This window comes from Drosophila ficusphila, unplaced genomic scaffold (genome assembly GCF_018152265.1).
Source record: "Drosophila ficusphila isolate 14025-0441.05 unplaced genomic scaffold, ASM1815226v1 contig_198, whole genome shotgun sequence".
NCBI classification, from domain to species: Eukaryota; Metazoa; Arthropoda; class Insecta; order Diptera; family Drosophilidae; genus Drosophila; species Drosophila ficusphila.
In genome coordinates, this window is record NW_025064092.1 from 10,367,047 (window position 1) to 10,391,419 (window position 24,373).

A 24,373-nucleotide genomic window follows, 5' to 3' on the forward strand; every position below is an offset into this window, starting at 1 on the left:
TGCCATTTGCCATTCCATTCGCTTCTGTGGCGTAGTTAGGCCCACTTGCACAGCAAGAAAATCCATAGTACATAAATTGCATAATGGGTTACTCACTTTAGCTTGTTGAAAATTGCATAATGCTTAGTTTATTATAAAATGCAATTCTTGTTCCAGTGTAACAGCCCCTTCCCATTTATTTAGCCCGACTTGCTGCCTGGCGCATTCAATTATTTCCATGTCCTGATTGTCTTGTCGTGCGACGGCGCGAGTTTTGCATTTAAAAATAGGCCGATGCGGTCAGCAGAAGCAGAAGAGCCTCTCGTTGTTTCCTCTTTAAATTGCAAATATTTTTAATGAGGGCTCCTCGGCCGATTGTGATTCCGAGGATGTCTAGCGCCAGGTCCACACCCAAATGGGCTATCCATATGCAGATGTGCTTGTTGGCCAAGTGTCGGGCTCGTTGTAATGAGCCTTGTTCTACGGGTCTCCGGGCCAAGATAGATGGCTATAAATACATGCAACAGATAGCCCCTGGAAAACTGAACGGAGGACCCATTGCACACAGAACAGAAAGCAGAACACAGAGCACAGAACACAGAGCACAGAATACAGAATACAGAACAGAGAACAGAGATGTCAACCACAAAGTGATGCCGATGCGATCCGCTGGACAATCTCGATTATGATGCCGCCTGACAGTTCCCTATCTCTGCCTTCGGACCGGTGATCGATGAGCAATGGCCTTTCCAATCTGGAGGCGGATCAGTGGAAAGCCGAGCAGGAACTCAGCTCATTGTGTGGGAATGTGGAGCGTCCTCTGGGAGATGATGGTTAGCAATAAGTCATTTTTTTGGTTTAGTAAGTCGGTGTAACCGAATTAGCCATTAAAAATCGAAATTTGAATGCAGTAATCTGATTTAAATCTGCTGGAGGAAGTCGCCTCGCCGAGATCACCTCTCACTTATCTAGCCTGGAATTCTCTAGATAGGAACTCCGACTCCGACTGGCATTCCGCTTGGAGATCCTCGTCTGAGCGATGGATGATGACTGCAGCGGTTTGGTTTGGTTTTTGCCTCCTTTTGCCGGACATTCCAGCGCTGATTTCCCTGACCATGCCCACATTTTAGGGCAAACAATTGCAATTAATTGCTGAAACTTTGAAGCCTGCACTTGCAGTTTGCAGTCTGCAGTTTGTAGTTGTCTGCCCCTTTCGCCCCTGTCATCATCATTTCTTCTCGGCGTGGCAAAACTGGAGGTTGCTGCTCATAATTGCCATAAATCATGCAACGTTCTTTTGCCCGCACTTGAAACTTGATGTTGAAGTTGAAGTTGAAGATGAAGTTGGAGCTGAAGTTGGAGTTTCAGTCTCCAGCCTTCGGTGTTTCAAGAGAGAGAGTTTCTCTGGCCTCTTCGGCTCCGACACATTCCGCGGCCTCAAATGCGCCTCTAATGACTCCTGTTCTTTGTTGCCAGCCAGCCAGCCAGTCAGCCAGCCAGCCCCAATCCTCTACTCATCCTCAACCTCATCCTCATTCTCATCCTCAACCTCATCTGCGGGTTCAGTCTCTCAGCCTCTTGCCGCGAACCATCTTCCCATCCCTCGGTTGCCATCTTTCGGTTCAACTCGAACGCGAAGACTTCCCCGTTCTCTTTGGCTCTTTGGCTAATGGCTTTTGTTGGCCAACTTCCGCGAAAGAGCCGAGTACGAAGTGCCCGCCATCCCATCTTGATTCCAAGAACGAAAAGTCTCTTTTGCCCACTAGCTGCACTGCTAAAAAAAAAAACAAATGCTTCTAAATTACGACAACAGTTGATTGCAACCAAATTACTTATTTCCATTAAATTACGATTCATTATGCATTTAATTTTTTTAATATGTTTAATTTGAGACTATAGATGGGAATTTTGGTTGATGGCAACATTTTAAAGAAGCAATTTGTAGATACTGTTTGGTTTTCGATCATTTTAATTGTGAGAACTCGGGTTTCTTTCGGTGCTCTTCGGGCCAGCTGACAATGAGCGATTGATGAGACAACTGCCAAAAAGAGTGGGGGCCGTAGACGGAGGCCTATGGGTCTTGCCCGGAACCCCGTAGCCCCCGCGATTTTGATACGCATCTGGAGCGAAGGAAAGGGAGAGAAGAAACCCCACAACATTTAAAACATTTATGCCGTGGCGAAAGAATTTATGAAATGTTTGGGTTTCTTTTTCGTTTTCTGCTGAATGTTGCACGTTCCATCGGCTGACCGACCAGGAGGTTTTGGAGCCACACCCGTTTGCTGTAACGCCCTGGATCCCCCCGAGTGCCCCGATCCCTCCTGGTTTCCCCTTCTGGATTGCCGTGTTGCATATCTTGTTGCCTGCATCGTCGATGGGGCAGCACTTTCAAATAACTCCCCACATATTGCTATTGCTATGTGTGTGCTTGCAACAACCTTGAGGCAGCTCCTCAGAAGAGGATATCGTTTCTGCCAACTTGTTATGCAATAAATTTCCGGTTCTAAGCAAAAAAAAAAAACAAAAAAAAAAAAACAAAAAATAGTGGCAGCCAGCAAACAAAAACAAAGAACCAAACAGCTGCAACCATTTTTCACATGCCCCAAGAACATTGTCCGCGAAAATTCTCCTCGGTTTTTTTTCTTTTTTTTTTTTTGGGGACCGGCACCTTTCTCTTAGCCTTGTTCTTTTTGGCCAACTTGATTTTCATGCCCTTGCAGTGGGTAGTATCATTTTTCAGTGCTAACGATTTGATTTTCTTTTTCGTTCGCAACCTTTACATTTTGACAGTTGTAATCTAATCATTTTCAGTATGTTTCCAATAGCAGTTCCCCTAGCATATCTTGATGAATACAATTTAGTAGTTCCTCTCCTGGTTTTGATGCCAGATTTCTGTGCCAAAGTGGGTGTCAACTCGATTAGATTGGTAACGGTTCCTAATGGTACATGTGTGAACTAATAGACAACAGTCTCGATGCAATTTTCTGCCAACTCTGGCAAACACTTTGATCTGGCCTTCCATTTAATTTCGCCACTCAAGTGCCTGTCCCTCTCCTCCTGCCCCCTCACTGGATTCTCTCTTTTTTAATTATAACTTTTAATATTTTCGTTTAGAAGCAGGCTTAAATGCACGTTTGACCACCTGAGAATGGGAATGAGAACGACAGCCTGAGAAATGTGGAAACCTCGAATGGGAAAAGCCAGCTGGCCGAGGAAAAGCTGGCCACCGCTCTTCCATTGTTCGATAGCAATTATTGCTGCTGCTTCGCACTTCTATTACAGAAACTTCATCTATATATATATATATCTATACCACATATATGTATATAGATAGAACATATATGTATATGGGAGGGAAAATGGAAAAGGGGAGTTACGGCACGCATGGTGCATGGCAGGTGCTTCAACTTTGGTCGGCTGCACGTTTTCGCAGTGCGCATCTTTAAGCCGGCGATGATTGAAAATTACATAATTGCAAAATGCAGCGCGAGAGGCAGAGGTGCTGGCTTGGCAGTACGAGAGCAAGGCGAGGAACAAGGGGTCTTTTGCCACCAGCTAAGTGATTGAGTGTGTTCTGTCCCTGTCCTTTTCCTTTTCCATTGCACTGAGCAAAAAAAAGGGTGTAGTGGGATGACCTTAGGTGCTGTTTTCAAACAGAAAGCTATGTTTTTTCTCAATTTTTATGTGCTTTTGTAACATAACATTATAATGCATTTTATTTATGTATTTACCGCATAATTGTCCGTTTTTCTGCTGTGTAACCATCACATTCGCGTGTTGTGACAACAACAGCAACAAATTGCATTAAATGAAAAGGTTTCTCCTGGGCCAGTGTGTATATTTGCTGTTTCCCATTTCCTTTTGCGCCAATTGATCGAGTGGACAGGCAAACACCAAAAGACATGGCCAACAGACAGACGAGCTGACATCCGTTCACACTCATAACGAGGAAAGAACTTCAAATAGCAGCTTTCAGTCTAAAGGTACAGGGTTCCCCACTATTCAATTTGACCTTTAATCTATTTAAAAATATACAGTCGTAATGATATTAAAGATAGTAAGAAGAATCCAGATCTCAGTGTATCATTTACGCCCTAAAAATGCAAGGTGTTCAGCTGATGAGCGTTTGCTATTGACAGTGACTGTGACTGAGGTAAAAACCAGAAATCGTGTGCACTCCAGAGGTTATTTTAGCATCGTGCGCAAAGTGAATGGCTGAGGATCTCAACTCAACCCGAGCTCCTTCTTTGATCCCGTATATGATATGAAAAATTCTTTGATTGACAGGCAAATCGCATTGCATTTGGCATGACCAATTATTTGGCATTTAGTGTTTCCTGCTCATCTCCATATAATTGGTTATGCCGTGACTTTCTCTCACTGTGACTGCGACTGCGACTGTGACTGTGACTGTGGCTATTAGAGCTAAAGCTCTTAAAGAAATTGAAATCTCTACGTTGCTATCTAATTAACTAAGCTACTTTCACTGGGCATTGTCATTAGAAGACCAAGCCCCCTTTTTGACCTTTCATCATGCACGGGCTTCCCCTTCACTCTCTAATGATGTGATCAGGGACCATTCTTCGTTTCTTTTCGCTATTCATATATGAGCTTCTATATCTGCTTATGATGCAATTGCCGTTCTCTGGCTTTTCTCTTTGGCGTAATTAGAGGTCCAAAACAAGAACGAGAATGGGCATGGGCAGCAGAAGATGGCAGAAGTAAGCGTGCCTAATGATAACCTTTTGAAGACCCCTCTTCTGATTCTCCACTGCTCTCTCTTCCCCCCCTCACCGCTCTCTCTCTCTCTCTCTGTTCCTTAAAACCTATTCGTTTCGATTCCGTTTCGTTCGCTTCCCCCCGTTCCTCTGTCTTCCCAACGCGCTCCCTGTCGTAACTGCAAATTTTCTTGATTACCGGGTAGCCAACTTAAATCCAAGTACGCGCCACTGGCCACAAGAATTGACCAAAAGAAAGAAAAAAAAAAAGTCAGAAGAGCGAACCAAGGGGCGGGGGCTAAGGGAGGCGTGGCACCACTGACCATTGACCATTTGAGATGGCCACCAGCTGATGAGAAGGCACTGCAGTCCATCGATCTCCGATTCCCGGTCATATAATTACCATTCGCAGCTCAGCAAAGCCCAAGAAAAATGTGAAGAAACAATTGGCATTGCGGGGTGGTGACCTTCATGAACCTTGAAGATTCTATAATTGCAGTAGGCAAATCTCAGAAATTATGAGACCCTCAAATTAGAAATGGTCAAGGACGTAAACGGAGGCCAAAAATAAATCCAGCACCATAGTAGCCACCCGGCTATAAATAACGAGATTCGTGAGCTGGCAATCGGCCGCTTCGCAGTTGCAATTCTTCTGCAGAGGAATCCGCAGTAAAGGAGGAAGGAAGCCAGAGGACCAATGCAGCAGAACAATGACGTCAACAACCACAGATGTCCAGGGCGATCTGGGGTTTATCCGGGTCCTAAGATCTATCTCCACTGCCTTTGTAATTGGCTTCTGTTAGTGGCCAGTGTTCTTCTGCCTCGTTTCAAATGCATTTCATTTGCTTGAGGGCTGGATTAAGTTCCTACGATTCAGTCTCGAGGCCAATGGCAAGATAAGATCACGAAAGGCTCAGAAAACACTACCATTATGGGAAGATCCACCGGATTGAGCTGTTATAAGGATCTAAATTTGTATTCAATACTACTATTCTTACCCCCAACTATAAGTATGCTAACTCCTTAAAATCAGTGCCGAGTAATTTAAGGCATTTACCCGGACTTTTGTCGCATTGTCTGCTCTGACTTTTGGACATTAATCCTGTTGTCCCTCCCTACTTTTTCTTTTTGCTGCGGCTTGCAAAACGAGAGCAATCGCAGATGTTGCTGCTGTTGCTGCTGCTGCTGCTGAAGATCCAACACAAGTTGCAGTTGTAGCAACAACAATTTTTAGTTCGGCTCCCGTTGAGTTGCTGCCGGCAATGCTGCGGGTTGCTGTTGCTGTTGCAGCAGTTGCTGCTGCTGCTCTTGTTGCAGTTGCTCTTGTCAGTGTCGTGCGCTTCGAGGGGGATCGCAGTTGCAACAGCAGCAACATCAGCGGGCATTCCTCGCTGTCTTTGCCACCTATTTCATACAGCATACAGAACATTTGTTGTCGCTGTTTAATGTTGTTGCTGTTTGGCTATTGCTGTTGCTGTTGCTGTTGCTGTTGCTGCTTCCACTGATGTTGCTTGCTGATGTCGCTGTCGATGTTGCTGATGTTGCCCTGCAATCGGACACGCCGGGAACCAGCAACATTTGGCACTGGCCCGCAGAGAATTCGAAGCCCGGCTGTATCGTTTGCCATTTCCCACTCCAGATTCTCTATGCACTAAAAGAAATATATTGGGGAATTCTCAACTTTAAAAATGCTGCTGAAATTCAATTATTTATTCAGACTGCGTTTTGAATGTTAAATAATATATTTTAAGTATGCCAGATTCATTCTGTCAATATCTGAATCCATCATCTCTTTTTCGCTGTGTGGCTCGGTTTGTTGGTTTTCATTTGGCCATTTGCAGCTCGTGTTGGGCTGGTTTAATATCGCTGGTAATGGCCACGTTCCGAGCTCTATAATCACAGGCGAGGGCGGTTCAACATGAGGGGGGAAATGCATGAAATAATTGCAATGGCAGTGCACAAGTCGCAGTCCAAGTCCAAGTCTGAGTTCTGTGTCCGTTCGCTTCTGGACAATTTTCGCAAAACAAATTGAATTGAATATGTAAATATAATTGCTTCGGGCTAGAACGATCTGCTGCACTCCTTTTGCCGACATCTTCCTACGATTCCCCCGTCCACTTCCTATAGGGGGCGTTTAAAAACCCATAAATTTCGACTTAAATGCCGCTCTATAAGTCAGTAGTGCGGCAGCTTGGAGCTGAAGAGCCACCAAAGGGAGTTACGAATTTCGAAGTATGGTAGACGGGGCCAACAGCTGGCTAACATATATGGCATTAGCTTCCGCAAGACTTTGACCATTTGTAGATGGCACAGCGAAATGAATGCAAATGCATGCAGTTTAATAATCCATGACTCGCTGGGATGAATGAATGAATCAAATGGATCCAGACTCTCGGGCCAAACGAATGGATATATTCTGAATAATTAACCAAATTGGTGTGCGATTAAATGAAATAACTGGGCTGGCAAAACAGATTTTTAAGTTTATCAAATTATCGTATAGTTACCTTATAGAACGAGCATATTACCAATCATTCTATCATTATTCACATAACTCAAATTCCAAATGAGTATAGTTACCTTTTAGACCAATAACCAAAAAGAGATTACTCCAACCCGTAAGGAACTGGATACGATTTCGCTTTTCTTTTGCCAGGGGACCACCCACTTGTTGGCACATGAGCATGCACCACATTACAACCACGCCACCCCCACCCCATCTCCACTGGCTCCTTTTGCACCTGCAGGTCAACTCCCTGAACCGCCATGCACCATCCGGGGTCAATTGGTTGGGATGCGATGCGATGGGATGGGATTACTCGGTTCGGATTACTTGGCTGGGTGAGCTGTCCGCAGAAAGCAATTTGCTGCTGCCTGCTCCAATGGAAACCAAACCACAAGAATGCCAAAAAGTTGTTTTGCCCCGCTGCCGGAGATTGGGATTGGAATTGCCATTGGTATTGGTATTGGTAATGCTATTGCTATTGCTTTGGTATAGGGGCATAGGAATAGGATTTGTGGAACGGGAATGGAGTGGGCCATTAGAAACTCTAACCGCAGATCGTCAATAAAACGTAGCTCTCCCCACTTCCCACTCCCCAATCGGACAGCTCATTAAAGTCTCAGGCAAGTCAAAGACTTTGATGCGGACGACATGGATGTGGGAAGATGTGACTTACCCCGGCCACTGTGGCCCACTGGTCTGAACTGGTCTGCCTGGACACGTGGAATGAGAGCTCTCGGGGCTCGGCTTTTATTGGTTCGGTGGTTCGCCGGTCCGCTGGATCGGCGCTTAGTTAAGCGTGTAATGGGCCACCATTCCAAGGGCGGAAGTAGTGGCCACTGCATCTCCTCAACTGGGAGGCACTAACCGCTCCACTTAGTTCCCCAAACCCCCAGCCGCCCCTCTTTTCGAAATGTAGGCTGTCATCACTGGCAGTTAGAGAAGTGGAACGAAATGGGCGGAGATTTGCTGGCTAGGAAGGTGAAGAAAGGAAGTAGCACTCGTCACTTATCTTCTGGGAGAGAAAAGCTTTGCTTTTCTGTTAAGTATTCCATCATCCTCTCTTTTACATAACCTAAGGGCCTTGTTATTTAGCCACATTTATTAGATCTATTTCAATTAAAGTTGTTTTCAAACGTTGTCTTATTGTTGTCATTCTGATTATGTTACAGATCGCAATGCAATTAGCCGAGAGCAGTAGAAATCGCAACCGATCGTCGGCGAAAATGGGTCTTCGCATGGGTCCGTTGCTCCTCTCCGTCGTGCTGGCCCTCCTGGTTGCTCTGCCCGGACAGACCGATGCTCGGATGGCCTTCGAGAAGCTGACGGACTTTGATTTTCCGGGCAACACGTACTACAGCGTGAAGAACCTGTCGCTGTACGAGTGCCAAGGCTGGTGTCGCGAGGAGGCCGACTGCCAGGCGGCGGCCTTCAGTTTCGTGGTGAACCCACTGTCGCCCTCGCAGGAGACCCATTGTCAGCTGCAGAACGACTCCTCGGCGGCCAATCCCTCGGCAGCTCCGCAAAGGAGCGCCAACATGTACTACATGGTGAAGCTGCAGCTGCGCAGCGAGAACGTCTGCCACCGTCCGTGGAGCTTCGAGAGGGTCCCGAACAAGGTGATCCGCGGACTGGACAACGCCCTGATCTACACCAGCACCAAGGAGGCCTGCCTGTCCGCTTGCCTCAACGAGCGGCGCTTTGTCTGCCGCTCCGTGGAGTACGACTACAACAACATGAAGTGTGTGCTCAGCGATTCCGATCGACGCAGCTCCGGCCAGTTTGTGCAGTTGGTCGATGCCCAGGGTACGGACTACTTTGAGAATCTCTGCCTGAAACCCGCTCAGGCTTGCAAGAACACTCGCTCGTTTGGCAACGCCCAAAAGATGGGTGTCTCCGAGGAGAAGGTTGCCCAGTACGTGGGCCTGCACTACTATACCGACAAGGAGCTCCAGGTGACCTCCGAGTCCGCCTGCCGTTTGGCCTGTGAGATCGAGTCCGAGTTCCTGTGCCGCTCCTTCTTGTATTTGGGCCAACCGCAGGGTGCCCAGTACAATTGCCGGTTGTATCACTTGGATCACAAGACCCTGCCCGATGGTCCGTCCACATACTTGAACCACGAACGCCCCCTCATCGATCACGGCGAGCCCATTGGTCAGTACTTTGAGAACCAGTGCGAGAAGGCCTCCGGCTCGGGAGCTGGAAATCCTCCGGGAACTCTCGACAAGATCGACACCCTGCCCGTCAGCCTGGACACCATCGAGGATCCGAATCTGACCAACTTGACTCGCAACGATGTGAACTGTGACAAGACTGGCACTTGCTATGATGGTTGGTCTTGCTCTCGATTACGCCTAAGCTAAAATTAAAGCTAATTTATAATCTTTACTTTCCCAGTTTCCGTCCACTGCAAGGATACCAGGATCGCCGTTCAGGTCCGCACTAACAAGCCATTTAATGGACGTATCTACGCTTTGGGACGCTCGGAGACCTGCAACATCGATGTAATCAACTCGGATGCCTTCCGTCTTGACTTAACCATGGCTGGACAGGATTGTAACACACAGAGCGTGGTGAGTGGTCTTAGGAAACAGCGTTGAATCCACTGAATACTCCCAGCTTAAACAAGTAGTTGTATTGCTTTAACATCCTACCATCTTTTCCAGACCGGCGTCTATTCCAACACCGTGGTTCTGCAGCACCACAGCGTCGTGATGACTAAGGCCGACAAGATCTACAAGGTGAAGTGCACGTACGATATGAGCTCCAAGAACATCACCTTCGGCATGATGCCCATACGCGACCCGGAGATGATCCACATCAACTCTTCGCCCGAAGCCCCGCCACCAAGGATTCGCATTCTGGACACCCGACAGCGCGAGGTGGAAACTGTGCGCATTGGCGACCGACTCAACTTCCGCATCGAGATTCCGGAAGACAGTATGTTTCAAACATATAGGCTATTCAAAAAGAACCCTTTACTAATTGGTGGATACTCGTACAGCTCCCTATGGCATCTTCGCTCGCTCTTGTGTGGCCATGGCCAAGGATGCCCGCACCAGCTTCAAGATCATCGACGACGACGGCTGCCCCACCGATCCCACCATCTTCCCCGGCTTCACTGCCGACGGCAATGCTCTGCAGTCCACATACGAGGCCTTCCGCTTCACGGAGAGCTACGGTGTCATCTTCCAGTGCAATGTCAAGTACTGCTTGGGTCCATGTGAGCCGGCCGTGTGCGAATGGAACATGGAGTCATTTGAATCCCTGGGCAGGAGGCGTCGTCGTTCTATCGAAAGGTGAGTGCTGTGTTTAGATAAGGGGAAACCAATAACAAGGGTGACCAAAGCGGGGGCGGTTATTTGAAAAGGATATCGAAAGAATCAAAACAGCAAGAATACTGCACAAGTCTGACCTAAAACTCTAAACAATCCTCTTTGTCACGAAGGGTTTTGACCCTATTTGATAAGTCAACAGTATTCAAACAGCAAAATATTCAACATGGCTTTAATTTCCATTTGATCCAGCAATGAGACCAAGAGCGAGGACGACATGAATATCTCTCAGGAGATTCTGGTCCTGGACTTCGGCGATGAGAAGCGCGAGTTCTTCAAGGCAGATCCCAGCACGGACTTTGCCAAAGGTAATAAAGAGTGTGTGAAAGAAGCCGACTAGCATTACCGGTACTAACTGTACTTGCCATTGTTCCAATCCATTTCGTGCCACAGACAAGACGGTCACCATTATCGAACCCTGCCCCACGAAGACGTCGGTGCTGGCCCTCGCGGTCACCTGCGCGCTGATGATCCTGCTCTACATCTCCACCTTGTTCTGTTACTACATGAAGAAGTGGATGCAGCCCCACAAGATCGTAGCATAAGTGGAACGAGCGGAATCTCTAAAACAGCAAGAAGAAGCAGTAGAACGAAAGAAAAAAAAAGGAAAAAAAAACAAGAAAGAAAAGAAAACAAAAAGAAAATACACTACAAAATTGTCACTCACACACATACGCTCTCTCACTCTCTCTCTCACACACATAGACACATACACACACTCGCTTTGAATCTATACTTTGTCTCGCTCTTGCCTAGGCGGGCATAGCCCCTCCCACTCACACTCACAGTTACTCTCTGACAACCGTATAATTTTTTTTTTTTTTTTTTAATGATATATATATAAATTAATAACTTAATATACAATTTATTTATTTATATTTATTTAGATTTAGAGCGTGAGATACAAATTCCCCTTGAAAAAGAAAAAACGCAAAAACATTTCCTAATATACACAAACACTCACACACGCATGAGCACATTTCACGTATGCGAATTAGTAAGAGAAAAGAAAAAAGAAAAGAAATGAAGGCAAAAAGCTGCGAGCGCGTACTTTCTATAAAGTTACGAAAGGGAACAATGAAAATGAAACAAGGTCCTGACCAGAAAGAACAAATATAGAGAGCGAGAGAGCGAAAGAGAGGACAGATGAGTGGGAGAGAATGAAACAGGACATTGGATCCCATGATCCCTTTTGTAACTTCTATAGAGACTGCAGCCGCACACACTCGCACTCAATCACACACACACACCACCTCACCATCTTCCACACTCATTTACACACAAACAAACACCCACAAGCACTCACATTTATTTAATTTTAAACGGAACGCAATAAACAGCAAACAAAAGCAATCAAAACGGAACTAAGGATAACTGATCGAAGAAGCAGAGACAAGGAAAGTAATTTCATCGATGACAAATCGGTGGAGTTGTGCTTAATTGTATTGCATTTATTTAATTTAAATTTATTTATGATAATAAAGAAACGATAATGACAAAGTGAAAGTGTTTCGCCGATTCGATTACAAGTGGCAAATTAAAATATCCATGTAAATTGGAAGACTTAAAGCCCACATACATATGTAGTTGTGGGTTAAAAAGTATTGCATACTTTGCAAGGCCAACACTTCGTTAAAAACAAAAAGAACAAAATCAAACGACAGTGAAAAAGTATGCTACTAAATAACTAAGCGAAAAGTTGATCTGAAAAGTGGCAGAAAAAATACACGCTATTTTTGCAAAAATTAAATCTTTATTGTTTTTTATAAATGCAGTTTTTATCTATAATTTATCGCAAGACAAAACTTAAGATCTAATATACTGATGAGGACGGAGTCGGTTCAGTTGGAGTTGAAAAATGCTACTGTTTACACATTATTATGAATTCATCAACACCCTTCAATTAATATTAATCAAACTTCGGCAGTCATAAATACTAAAACTGTCTCAAATAGAAATCAAATCAATTCAAATCAAAGCAAATGGGGAAAAAACAGTCTAGCTCTAGGATCTGAAATTGCAATATTTTATAGCTATGCCTTAAAATAAGATGGTTGAGGCTGGATATCTATTAAGGAGGATACCTCTTTCGCCCTCTTGCACGTGGAAGTCCCTAAATACTAATTACTGAGTGGCTTAGCTGGTTCAAGGTGGGCCCGATGCGTCCGGGAACTGAGGTCACCTCAGTCGCAGTGGTTTTACTTCAGCCAAACCATGCTCCGGGGCTCGAGACTTGGCCGCCGCCACGCAGGTCTCCTTGAGCGACTTGCCCGCCGGCCGTTTGACGCACTCGTCGAAGTAGCACTTCTCAACGTTGTGCAGAAACTCCACCAGCAGTCGGTCGTCCCCGCCATTAGGTCCCACTGAGTACTCGCACTCGAAGCCATGCTGCTTGAGATCCCGCACACAGCAGTCGATGAATTCCGCGTTGGCCGAGAACCAATCGTTGTGCCGCTCGAGGGGAATCCCCAGGCGGGTCCGCACCACGCCAGTCAGCCAGGTGTCGTCGATCCAAAACAGCGAGACCCTCTCCGCCTCGGCCACAATCCTTTCGGCCGTTGGCACATTGGTCACGTACAGCCAGCCGGACAAGTAGGCGGGATACAAAGCGTGTGGATACTCCTTTTTGGTAACATACCACTTGTTGGCCCTCAGGCGAATGGGAGGCTTGGCGTCCAGCACGTAACCGGATAGCAGAGTGCTGGAGGTGGCCAGCTCAGGTTGGCCCACTTCGAGGGCTTCCAGGTATCTTCGCAGATGAAACACATCGTAGATGATGTCGTCGTCCAGCTTAATGATGAACTTGGCGTGCTGCTTACACTCCTGGGAGGCCCACTTCAGTCCCATAACATGTTTGTAGCTCAGATTGCGATAGTCCTCGACGAAGTTACCCTGGAGCAGGTCCCCGAAACGCTGATGTTCGCTGACCAGTTGCTCCTGGCTAATGAAGCGCTCGCGTTGGGGTAAAGCGGCCAGGAGGAAGACCCTCTGCAGGCCCATCTCGGCCAGCTTGCTTTGGGGAATGGCCTGTCGGTGGGCAGATCGCAGAGCATCGTGGCCGGCATATGATGTTACGATTAGAATGGCTGAAAGATGGATGATCGAAAATCATTAGTGATGTTCAAAAGAGATGCAGTCACTAATGGATCTCTGGCGATTTATCTGGAATACAGAGGAACCCTGGGATATTTAGTGACCCACTCACCTAGGAGTTCCCGTTCCGCTTTTCGGCACACATTGCTGTGCATGAGATACTGGAAATCGGTGAGATTCAGAAGAGGATTGGCTGATGGCGGATGGCTTTCGGGATCCTCCTCTGTTCCCGGGGGCAAGTGCAGCAGGAACTCGTCGACGGGCGAGTCCCTTGAGTGGCCGGAAAAGTAGCACAGACTCAACAGGACGATCAAAACAAGCGATAGGATAATCGGTAGCAATCTTCGACCGCGCATGCGCATCTTTCTCACATTCTACGTGGGAGTCCCCTCGCAGCTCTCTCCTTCGTATTTATATGTGTGTGTGTATCCGCAGCAGTGAGTTTTTTATTAAAGTTTTATTATTACTAAAACTAAAAATAATAACAACGAGCAATTGTTTTTTTTTATTGCAATTAATTGTGGGCAATTGTAAGAAGAGTCACTAACGCCTGTGCCAGTGAGCACACACTAAATTCATTTTAGCAGGGCCATCAACCGTGTAAAGTACGCAATACTGCTGCCGTTTCGGTAAACATCGATAGTATCTGGTAGTCATCGAGTTAAGTTGCAGCTCTAGTTGTTGTGTTGTTGTTGTTTTATGCGGATAACAATTTTCAGCGCGGTGTGTGCGTGCGTGTGCGTGCGTCCCCTCCACATAGGTGTGTGTGCGTGTGCTTTTCTTTATATTTTTTTAAAATAATAATTCCAAAAACTTGTGAGCTACGCCAAAATCAAAACCCAAAGATAAATGAAACCGGCGCGAGTGAGTTTCGCCCAAAGAAATGGGCTTGAAAATTATTTCAGCCTGAAAATTCCAAAATCAAAAGTGACTGCAGCAGCAGCAACAAAAACGCAGCAACAGCGACGTCGGCAGAGCAGCAACAACAATCTTAGGTGGTAAAGAGAGAAAGAGAGAGGGAAATATATTCATATTCGACAGCATGTGAGCTAATCAGCAAAGCAGCGATTTCTACAAACATTTTCTGCTTCTTAAGACCGTCAAAAAAAAACTGAACCAATAAGTGCTGAAAATTGTTAATAATTTAGTTTATGATTTAACAAAGTGACGTCGCGTGTTTTTAGATCATCAAAGAAAAAAACAGAAGAAACAAATAAGGAGAGAAAAAACAGTTAACTGTGGCTACCAAAAAGCGCAGTCGACGTCGTTGCTGGCAGAAGTGGAGAGAAGAAGAAGCAGAGAAGTAAGAAGAAGGGCAAGATTGGGGAGCTCAATTTGTTTTCCATTACTTCTCTAGTTATTTTTAGCAAATAAAAATCAAAAATCTTTATCAAAATAGTTACAATTAAATCGAATAACGCTGCTGCTGCTCTGCCACTGAGGCAGCAATCTTATCACTTAAAATATTACATATATGTATATGTATGTATATTCCAGAACCAAAATTAATGGGGATTTCTTTGGGTTTAACCATGGAATATTAATTCCACCCAAATTTAGGGGTCCTACAAAAAAAAAAGTGATAATACAAGTGAAATCGAGTGTGAAAAAAAGCAGTGAAGATGACGGACTATGAGCTTTTGAATAGTATGTCCAGTACATTTAATAACGATTGTGCTACTTCAACGGCGGAGGGCGGTACGTTATTAAATTTGGATTTGGCGGAGGATAAAACCCTCAAGTGGCGTAATTTAGCCAACAACCAGTTCGCCTGCAAGGACAAGAAGCACAAGGACAAGGAGGAGGAGCGGAAGGAGGCCAGGAATGATGAGGAAATCGAGGATATTAAAGGACTTTTGGCGGATGTTGTCGATGCGGCTGCTGTCAAATTGGAAGAAGAAGCAGCGGCCGAGGCAGCGACGCAGGCAGCGCAGAATGCAGCTGAAAAAACTGAAGAAATAGCAGAAAATACTGAAAAAACAAAAGAAGAAGAAGAAGCTAGCGAGGAAATGGAGCAGCAAAAAGAAGACGGGGAAAAAGCCTTGGTTGAACCAGAAGAGAATGAGGAAAAGGAGGTTCAGGAAAAAGGAACAGTGCAGTCAATAACGGTAAAGCTGGAAAACAGCGAGCAGGCTGAGAAAAGTGCACTGGCAGCGACGTCGGCAGAAAACGGGCAAAACGAAAGCATCAAGACTGAGCAGCAAAAAAAGAAGCAGCAGCGCAGGAACAAGAGAAAGAAGAAGCACCACTAGCAGCTGAAAAACAGGAAGCAAATGCAGAATTGGCAACAACAACGGCAACAGAAACAACAATCGAAGCAGCAGCATCTCCACTTGTTGTCCATTCTGCCAGCGTCGACGTCGCTGCTGACGCAACAGATTCAAATTCGTATGTGAGCAGCGAGCTACGGACAGAGACGCCGGCAGAGCCAGGCGCAGCGGCAGCAGCTGATAAAAATGTAAGTAAATATATATAAACATGTGTGTGTGTGTAAAACTTCGTGATTCCTAAATTTTGTTGTTTAATTTAGAAACTCTTAACCCTTGAATGTCCAGCGTTATTTGGAGTTTATTTTGAATAGCCACTATTTTTAAGTCTCAACCTTTTAAATACTAATTAAATGATATTTTAAATATAGCTAGTTTAGTTAATTTCAACTTATTTATTTATTTATTTTACACTTAGGCATATGTTAAAACTTAGGCTACAGGGAAGGGGAAACAGCCATAGCTGCTGGGGCTTTCGGCTGAATTTTAACTTAATAATTATCTATGGTTTTGTATAGTGTGCTTGTTTTTTTTTAGTTGTTTGGATTTGTAAGGCATCATGGGTTAAAGGGCTTTCCCCGATTTTTTATTGACCTCGAGTTTTACCTTATCTATCCTTTATTTAAGTCACATTTTCAGTTCAACAGATGTGCCATTGTTAATTTGTATTGCCGCATAGGGAAAAGCTTCGGTGCTCAGTAAAAAATATAACTACGAAGAGCTTTTAAGCTTCACGATTTGCTTTAATTTATACAAACGATTTACAGTCAAGTTAACATACGCCTATTCAATTTCCCGAACATGTTTTCCATCTTGACTTAATACTATGCTTATCTTATTCTCTGCAATCCTTATCTGACAGAAGAAAATAAGCTATCGTTTAACTCAATACTAGATAAAATACCTTTTTTTATAAAAGTCCGTCCATTAAGTTCATCATTTGTCGAACTGTAAAATTGCAATATTGTGATATAAAATAGTTTTATGATATGCTAGCTATGACTCATAAAAGATAATTGAGAAACAAGATTTATCTAACTATACAAAAGTTCTACCAAAAGAGAAAAATCTCTTATTTAAAGAAAGATTTATTTATTGCAACGCTTGGCCACAGAGGTAATTAGTTTTAGGTTTATTACTTTGTATTCATTAAAAAAAAATATTACAATTAATGTTAAAAGAGAAATCCTAAAAACCAGGCTTGAATTATCTGACATTGGAGCGACTAAAGAGATCTTAAAAAATGCATAGTTTTTCTTTCCGCCAATATTATTTACGTTTGCCTTGAGCAGATAAACAAACCACCATTTCTTGCTGATATTTAAACTCCCTGAGAAGAAGAACAGGATGAGCTAGATAAATAAATACGCAGTTCTGAGTACTCTTAGTGGGATTCTCCCCTCAACATCGCCCAGTGCATCCGAAAAAAGCGTTCTGTTCATTCATCCTCTCGGCCAGCTGGCCTCGTGTGTTTGGTAGAACCTGTTGTCTTGGCAACCGACGAAGCCGTTCGAAGCATTCCATCAGGGCTGGTCCTTTCTGAGTAGACATGAGTAGACCGTGAGGATTTGACGAGTGCGCAAATTGAATGAGTGTCTGTATTTTGCAGGAACAAGTGTCGCCAGGAGGAACGCGACGTTCGCGAAGGACACCGCGACCCACAGACACACCTACGCCCACTGCCACGCCCACACCAGTCAGTAATGAATGCGTGCAGGTGGAGATTACGGCGGAGCCAGAGGCATCGGAGCAGCAAGTGAATCAGCACAGCCATCGGGAGGTGCCAAAGCTGGAAGAGATTGCAGCCACACTTAGCCAGGAAGTGAAGAAGGAGCCGGAGAAAACGCCACCGATGACCACATCGTTGCCCGACGAAAACCCGGCTCCTGCTCCCAAGCGTGGAAGGGGTCGTGCCAAGAAAGTACGACCGGACGCCGAGGTGGACTCCAGCGAAGTGGCTCAGCCTCTGGGCGATGATTCGGTGGTGGAGAAGAAGCCGGGTCGCAAGAGGAAGCTGCCGGAAGAACAGACGGAACATCTGCCACTCACTGACGTTGTGGTGGTGGTGAAAACCGAGCAGGAGGATCTGGGCGATGCTCCCTCGGGCGATGGGAAGCGGATGCGTCGCAGTGTTCGTCTGGGCAATAGATTGCCCATCGCCGATGGAGCCCCTTGGGATGAGGTTAAGTCGGAGCCAGCCGCCCATCAGCCGCCTGCGGAGCTCGCCCTCCTGGAGGTCACCTCGTTGCCAATGCCACCCGCCGTTCTTGATGAGAAAACACCGCCCAAAAAGCGTGGACGAAAGGCGAAAATTCCACCAGGCACGAAAATTGAACCCGGAACCTCCTCCTCCTCGGGGCAACCGCTCACCAATGGCAGCAAGAAATCAAACCCTCCCTCTGGAGGAGGAGGATCTGAACTCCAGCTGCCGAAGCGTCCGAAAAGGAGAATCAAGCCCACGCCGAAGATTCTCGAAAACGATGAGCTGCGCTGCGAGTTCGAAACGAAGCAAATTGAGCGAATGACCCACTGGGAGTCGGCCGCTGCCGCAGCCGCAGAAGGGGACTTTGAGACACCACCAACAGGCGGAGGAGGAGGTGTCTCCAATTCCTCAACGACCCGGCAGAAGAGCGACAAGTCCGATGGCAGCAACTTCGATGGAATGCCAGGACACCCCGCTGGCACGAGTGCCATTAAGAAGCGGCTCTTTTCCAAGTCGCAGCGCGACATTGAAAACTACGGAGCGGCCATGCTGGCCAAGAGCAAGGTGCGTCCGTGTCCGGATGTCGAGCAGTTCCTCAGCGACATAAAGGCGTCGCGAATCAATGCAAATCGCTCGCCGGAGGAGCGCAAGCTGAACAAGAAACAGCAGCGTAAACTGGCCAAGCAGAAGGAGAAGCACCTGAAGCATCTGGGGCTGCAGAGGAATCACAGCGAGGAGGCATCGGACAACGATAGCTCGAATACCGACAATGAGTTTGTGCCCACGACGCGGGTGCAGGTGGGTAAGCCCAGTGTTACGCTGCGGGTGAGGAACACGGTGACCAAGGAGCTACCCACCACGTCGGCTGCTGCTCAGCAGAAATTGTCACGGAATCCGGTTGCAGTGCAGCCGACCAAACACACGAGAAGAGTGGGGGTCAGAGGAGTCGGAGGCGGCGGCGCAGGCGGAACTGTGGCAGCCGGACCAGCTGGATCAATTTCCACACTGGATGCGGAACAACTGCACTCGCTGAACACGTCTATTCTGGCCGAGGTAACGCCCATCAGAGACTTGGACGCCCGGCCAAGCACCTCGAAGACCGCCAAGTTTATTTGCCTCTGCCAGAAGGGTTCACAGTACTATGCGCGCAACGCCCCGGACTCCTCCTACTGCTGTGCCATCGATCACATTGACGAGCAGAAGATCGGTTGCTGCAACGAGCTCTCCTCGGAGGTGCACAATCTGCTGCGGCCCAGCCAGAGGGTCAGCTACATGATCCTCTGCGACGAGCACAAGAAGCGCTTGCACTCCCACAACTGCTGTGCCGGATGCGGCATCTTTTGTACCCAGGTGCGAAGAGAGAGATATTAACATGTCGAGTCTTAAAGGAATAATAATCATTGACTTATTTTCAGGGAAAGTTTGTGCTGTGCAAGCAGCAGCACTTCTTCCACCCGGACTGTGCCCAGCGTTTCATACTCAACACTCCGTTCGAGGAAGGGCGTGGCGATCGGGAGGACCAGGCAGCCAAGTTCAGCAGTCCCATGCTGGTTCTGAAGTGCCCACACTGCGGCCTGGACACGCCGGAGCGCACATCCACGGTGACCATGAAGTGCCAATCGCTGCCCGTCTTTTTGCCCACTCAGAAGTACAAGATGTAAGCAGATTCTTTTTGGCTCAAGTCAGCCTATTCTTAACTTATTCCATTTACCACTTCTACAGCAAACCCGCCAAGTTGACCACCGCCTCGCACCTAACCCAGTTTGGAGCGGCCGGGAAGGCCAGCAGTCCAGGAGCCAAGGCAAAGAGCAAGGGGACATCTTCGGCCACCGTGGCCTCGGGAACAGCCTCCTCCTCGTCAGCTGCCAAGTCGAATGGAACCCCGAGGGGCAAGGCGGGTGGCAGGTCCAATTCAAACTCCGGCCAGGCCCTCAACACGATCAACTTTGCGCAGTTGATACCCGACTCCGTGATGAACGTGGTGCTGCGTGGCCATGTGGTTTCGGCCAGTGGACGCGTGACCACGGAGTTCACCTCGCGGGACATGTACTATGCGGTGCAGAATGACGATCTGGAGCGGGTGGCGGAGATTTTGGGTGAGCTATCCGCACTACATATACATATGTATTCTTATTCCTATTCTAATGGCTACGATTCTTTGCCAGCTTCCGACTTCAATGTGCTGACCCCCATTCGGGAGTACCTGAATGGCACCTGCCTGCATCTGGTGGCCCACCAGGGCACCCTCCAGATGGCCTATCTGCTGCTCTGCAAGGGAGCCATTTCGCAGGACTTCGTCAACATTGTGGACAGCGAGCTGCGAACGGCATTGATGTGTGCTGTGATGAACGAGAAGTGCGACATGCTAAATCTCTTCCTACAATGTGGCGCTGATGTGGCCATTAAGGTGATTGTTCCCTCCAGCTCGAAAGGATCTGTAACTAAACTATATTTTGCAACCAGGGTCCCGATGGCAAGACGTGTCTGCACATTGCGGCCAAGCTGGGCAACGTCGAGGCCACCCAGTTGATTGTGGAGAGCTACCGGGCCTCACGGAATATAACCAGCTTTTTGAGCTTTATCGATGCCCAGGATGAGGGCGGTTGGACGGCCATGGTCTGGGCAGCGGAACTGGGACACACGGACATCGTTAGGTAGGCTCACATGTCAAGTTATACATACTTGAATGTAGTTTAACACCCTGGATTTTCTTAGCTTCCTGCTCAACCAAGAGGCCGACCCAAACATCTGCGACAATGACAACAACACAGTGCTGCACTGGTCGACGCTGCACAACGATGGCCTGGACACTATTACGGTGCTGTTGCAGGCTGGAGCGGATTGCAATGTGCAGAATGTGGAGGGCGACACGCCACTGTGAGTATTCGAAAATTCATTGGCCATTAAACAAGGGTTAACCAAGGGAGAACACTATCCTCTAGTCACATTGCCTGCCGACATTCGGGAACACGAATGTGCATCGCTCTGATTGCCAATGGAGCCGACCTGATGATCAAGAACAAGGCGGAGCAGCTGCCCTTCGATTGCATACCGAACGAGGAGTCCGAGTGCGGTCGCACCGTGGGCTTCAACATGCAGATGCGCAGCTTTCGGCCGCTGGGCCTGCGCACCCTTGTCGTTTGTGCCGATGCCTCTAACGGACGCGAGGCACGACCCATTCAGGCGGTGCGCAACGAGCTGGCCATGTCCGAGAGCGAGGACGAGGCCGACTCGCTCATGTGGCCGCACTTTCGTTACGTGACCCAGTGCATCATCCAGCAGAACTCGGTGCAGATCGATCGGCGGGTCTCGCAGATGCGCATCTGCTCCTGCCCGGACAGCTGCAGCAGTGATCGCTGCCAGTGCAACGGGGCCTCCTCGCAGAATTGGTACACCGCCGAGAGTCGCCTCACCGCCGACTTCAACTACGAGGATCCGGCGGTGATCTTTGAGTGTAATGACGTCTGCGGCTGCAATCAGGTGAAAGTCGAATGTTTTGTACAATAGAAAATATTGAAAATGTACTTAAACCATTTTCAACACAGCTCTCCTGCAAGAACCGCGTGGTGCAGAACGGCACCCGGACACCACTGCAGATTATGGAGTGCGAGGAGCAGGCGAAGGGCTGGGGCGTTCGAGCACTGGCCAACGTGCCCAAGGGCACTTTCGTGGCCAGCTACACGGGCGAGATTCTCACTGCCTTGGAAGCCGATAGGCGCACCGACGACAGCTACTACTTTGATCTGGACAACGGGCACTGCATCGATGCCAATTACTACGGCAACGTAACCCGCTTCTTTAACCACTCGTGTGAGCCAAATATTTTGCCAGTTCGCGTTTTCTACGAGCACCAGGACTACAGGTTCCCCAAAATCGCGTTTTTCGCCTGCCGCGACATTGATGCCGGCGAGGAGATCTGGTAAGTTTGAAAATAACTATCAAGTGAGTCACTTACTAAGTAAACCAAAAATGCTAAATATTAGTTAAACAAATGATTAAATTGTACAAAATCCCAAAATTTGTACAACTTTGTTGGTATAGGCGTTAATTACTAATTACTATTGGTGATCCGGAACTGAGGAATTTTTATATGATACGCAGACATTGGCATATTAATTAAGAAATTATTGATATAATTGGCAATCATTTTTTTGTTTTGAGGAACCAATTAAGAAGTCTAGGGGAATAATGAAGATGTAGGAATAATTGCCATTCCGATTTGTTGACCAATTCGTTCCTTTTAGCTACGACTACGGGGAGAAGTTTTGGCGCGTGGACCGCCGCTCCAGTGTGGGCTGTCGTTGTCAGACGGCCTCCTGCAAGTACGCCTCCCAATCCTCAAGCACAAATGCCTCGCCTACGGATGCAGCGACTGCAGCGGAACCGGAAACGGAAGCGCGCCCAGCCTCGGAGGAGCCGAAGCAGACGTAGGCCACCACCACGACCTCAACTCGAAATGATTCCAAACTCCACAGTCGACAAAACAAAATCCCCACCAAGAAGCCACATACATCAGACATCTGACATCACAGCACCTGCAGGAACTATCGCCATATATAGAGTATATATAGTATGCATGATGAATCGAATTTGAAGCCCAAACAGGGTCTTCTACTTCGACTGCCAAATGTTTCATGGTTTACAAATTTTTTGTCTATTTTTACGTCTAAAGTTAGTGCTTGTTTATTTTTAATTTTTGTTTGAATTTTATTCATTTGTTTACCCCTTATTATTAATATTTTTATCGCTACCCGTAATCGCCCATTATTTTTATGTGTTAAACGAGAAACTAAACCATTAGAAGGGCAAACAATTACCTTCCAATGTTTTGGGTGTGTGTGTGTGCTCGCGAATTGTAAATGGATTCACTTATAATTATTTGAGTTAAATGGGTGAACGAAGATATATACATATATATATATATATATACATAATGGCAAGAAAAGTGCATCTAGTCATAAGAATGAGGGAGACAGAGAGTTTAAAAAAGAAAAGAGAGCCGAAAAACACGTTCTATGGGAATTGTCTAGCTGCTGCAGTGTTTAATAGTTGTATTAGCATGTTCGAAAAATTAGTTAAAAAGGTTTTTAATAGGATCAAAGCTTAACACACTATTTTTATCATTATTAATGTAGGTTTGCTTTTATTTTTTTTTTTGGAAAAGAAACACAATTTAAGTGTCGTCGAAATGCACTGTACTGGGCAATATAACAATAAACCGAGAGAAAAAAAGTTTTTTGATATCAATCACTTATTGTAGATTTACACTTGGCAGATAAGCTAAAGGAAACAATGTCTATACGACCATGTATAATATATTTAACAAATGCGTCATTGTGCAGGGTAAAGTACTGATAGTTGTTAACATAAAAAAAGTTTTGTATTTAGCCCTCCCGCACACACACATACACCCAGCTGGAATCCACCCTGCCCTCTTAACCCAACCAGAAATTAGAAGCATTAATGCACAATTCGTATTAGGTTTTTTCAGTTTGCCAAGCAAAAGTTAGCCAAGCCACAAGTGCCTCAAAGAGAATAATACCCCGATTCGCACGCCTACTAGGGAACCCCCGCTCCTCGATATTGGCTTCAGACCAACAAGGTTTATAATACAGGAACTATCTATCCAACTATCACTCGACCAAGATCACAAATGCATTGCATTTTGAGGCATGACCCGTTGATAGTCGACAGAGAATTTAAGCGAACGGACTGCGGTTTACTTAACGTGGGAGATATTCGATTTCAATATCATATATATATACATTAGAACCCCAACTCTCGTAGCATATCCCCCACGTCTAACGATCCCCTGAATGTGCTATATAGACTTGGATATCGGGCTATTAACTTTGATGAGCGTTTTGCGTCTATAGGTATAAGCTGTAAATGTTTGTAACGACAATATAGGAGTATGTAGTTTAAGATGTAGGTTACTCCTTCTCCTCCCGCCACACATTCACCCCCTCTCCCCTGCCACAAGGTCAAGGGTCAAATGACATATAAGACGTCCCTCCCGCGACATTTTGTACTGGCATTTCTATACGTATTGTGTACCTACGATAAGAAAACATTTATAATGAATACGGTTATATGGAACATGTACGGTTTCGATGTCCCCGGGTTTGTTGCACCCGGATCACACTTAGAAATTATAGCATAAACTCACAAATCACGTATGTTTTAATTTTAATTGTTATCGTAGGCAGCAGAAGCTGCTGTCTCATCTTATTTGTTTTGTTTGCTTCGGTTCTCTTTTTTTTATATTTTGCCAA

General features: G+C 46.3%; 3 protein-coding genes across 3 annotated transcripts in view; 2 read left to right on the plus strand and 1 right to left on the minus strand.

The window, feature by feature from the left end:
• Nucleotides 1-12,041, plus strand: part of LOC108092855 — a 35,007-nt gene extending 22,966 nt beyond the window's left edge. The window contains exons 4-9 of the mRNA XM_017192675.2: nucleotides 8,373-9,531; nucleotides 9,598-9,773; nucleotides 9,867-10,140; nucleotides 10,205-10,499; nucleotides 10,728-10,843; nucleotides 10,929-12,041. Of these exons, the coding sequence (XP_017048164.1) occupies nucleotides 8,379-9,531; nucleotides 9,598-9,773; nucleotides 9,867-10,140; nucleotides 10,205-10,499; nucleotides 10,728-10,843; nucleotides 10,929-11,080 (2,166 nt within the window). The 5' untranslated portion in view covers nucleotides 8,373-8,378 and the 3' untranslated portion in view covers nucleotides 11,081-12,041. The remainder of the gene's footprint in view (nucleotides 1-8,372; nucleotides 9,532-9,597; nucleotides 9,774-9,866; nucleotides 10,141-10,204; nucleotides 10,500-10,727; nucleotides 10,844-10,928) is intronic.
• A 227-nt stretch (nucleotides 12,042-12,268) lies between these two features.
• On the minus strand, nucleotides 12,269-14,204 carry LOC108092857 (beta-1,3-galactosyltransferase brn). Its single transcript, XM_017192678.2, has 2 exons — nucleotides 13,741-14,204; nucleotides 12,269-13,621 (listed from the first exon to the last, which is right to left on the minus strand). The coding sequence occupies exons 1-2, from the start codon at nucleotides 13,988-13,990 to the stop codon at nucleotides 12,714-12,716; spliced, it is 1,158 nt and encodes a 385-aa protein (XP_017048167.1). The 5' UTR covers nucleotides 13,991-14,204; the 3' UTR covers nucleotides 12,269-12,713.
• An 81-nt stretch (nucleotides 14,205-14,285) lies between these two features.
• Nucleotides 14,286-22,791, plus strand: LOC108092854 (histone-lysine N-methyltransferase EHMT2). Its single transcript, XM_017192674.2, is given in 11 exon segments — nucleotides 14,286-15,841; nucleotides 15,844-16,086; nucleotides 17,505-19,448; nucleotides 19,514-19,755; nucleotides 19,821-20,194; nucleotides 20,264-20,505; nucleotides 20,562-20,752; nucleotides 20,814-20,975; nucleotides 21,041-21,578; nucleotides 21,644-22,017; nucleotides 22,343-22,791. Coding segments are annotated over 11 exon segments (5,088 nt in total). The 5' UTR covers nucleotides 14,286-15,250; the 3' UTR covers nucleotides 22,530-22,791.
• Nucleotides 22,792-24,373: the final 1,582 nt, after the last annotated feature.

Coding starts and splice junctions, on each gene's coding strand:
- LOC108092857 (XM_017192678.2), bottom strand. CDS start 13,990: ATGCGCATGCGCGGTCGAAGATTGCTACCGATTATCCTATCGCTTGTT. Junction 13,622..13,740: donor AGCGGAACGGGAACTCCTAG/GTGAGTGGGTCA, acceptor TCCATCTTTCAG/CCATTCTAATCGTAACATCA.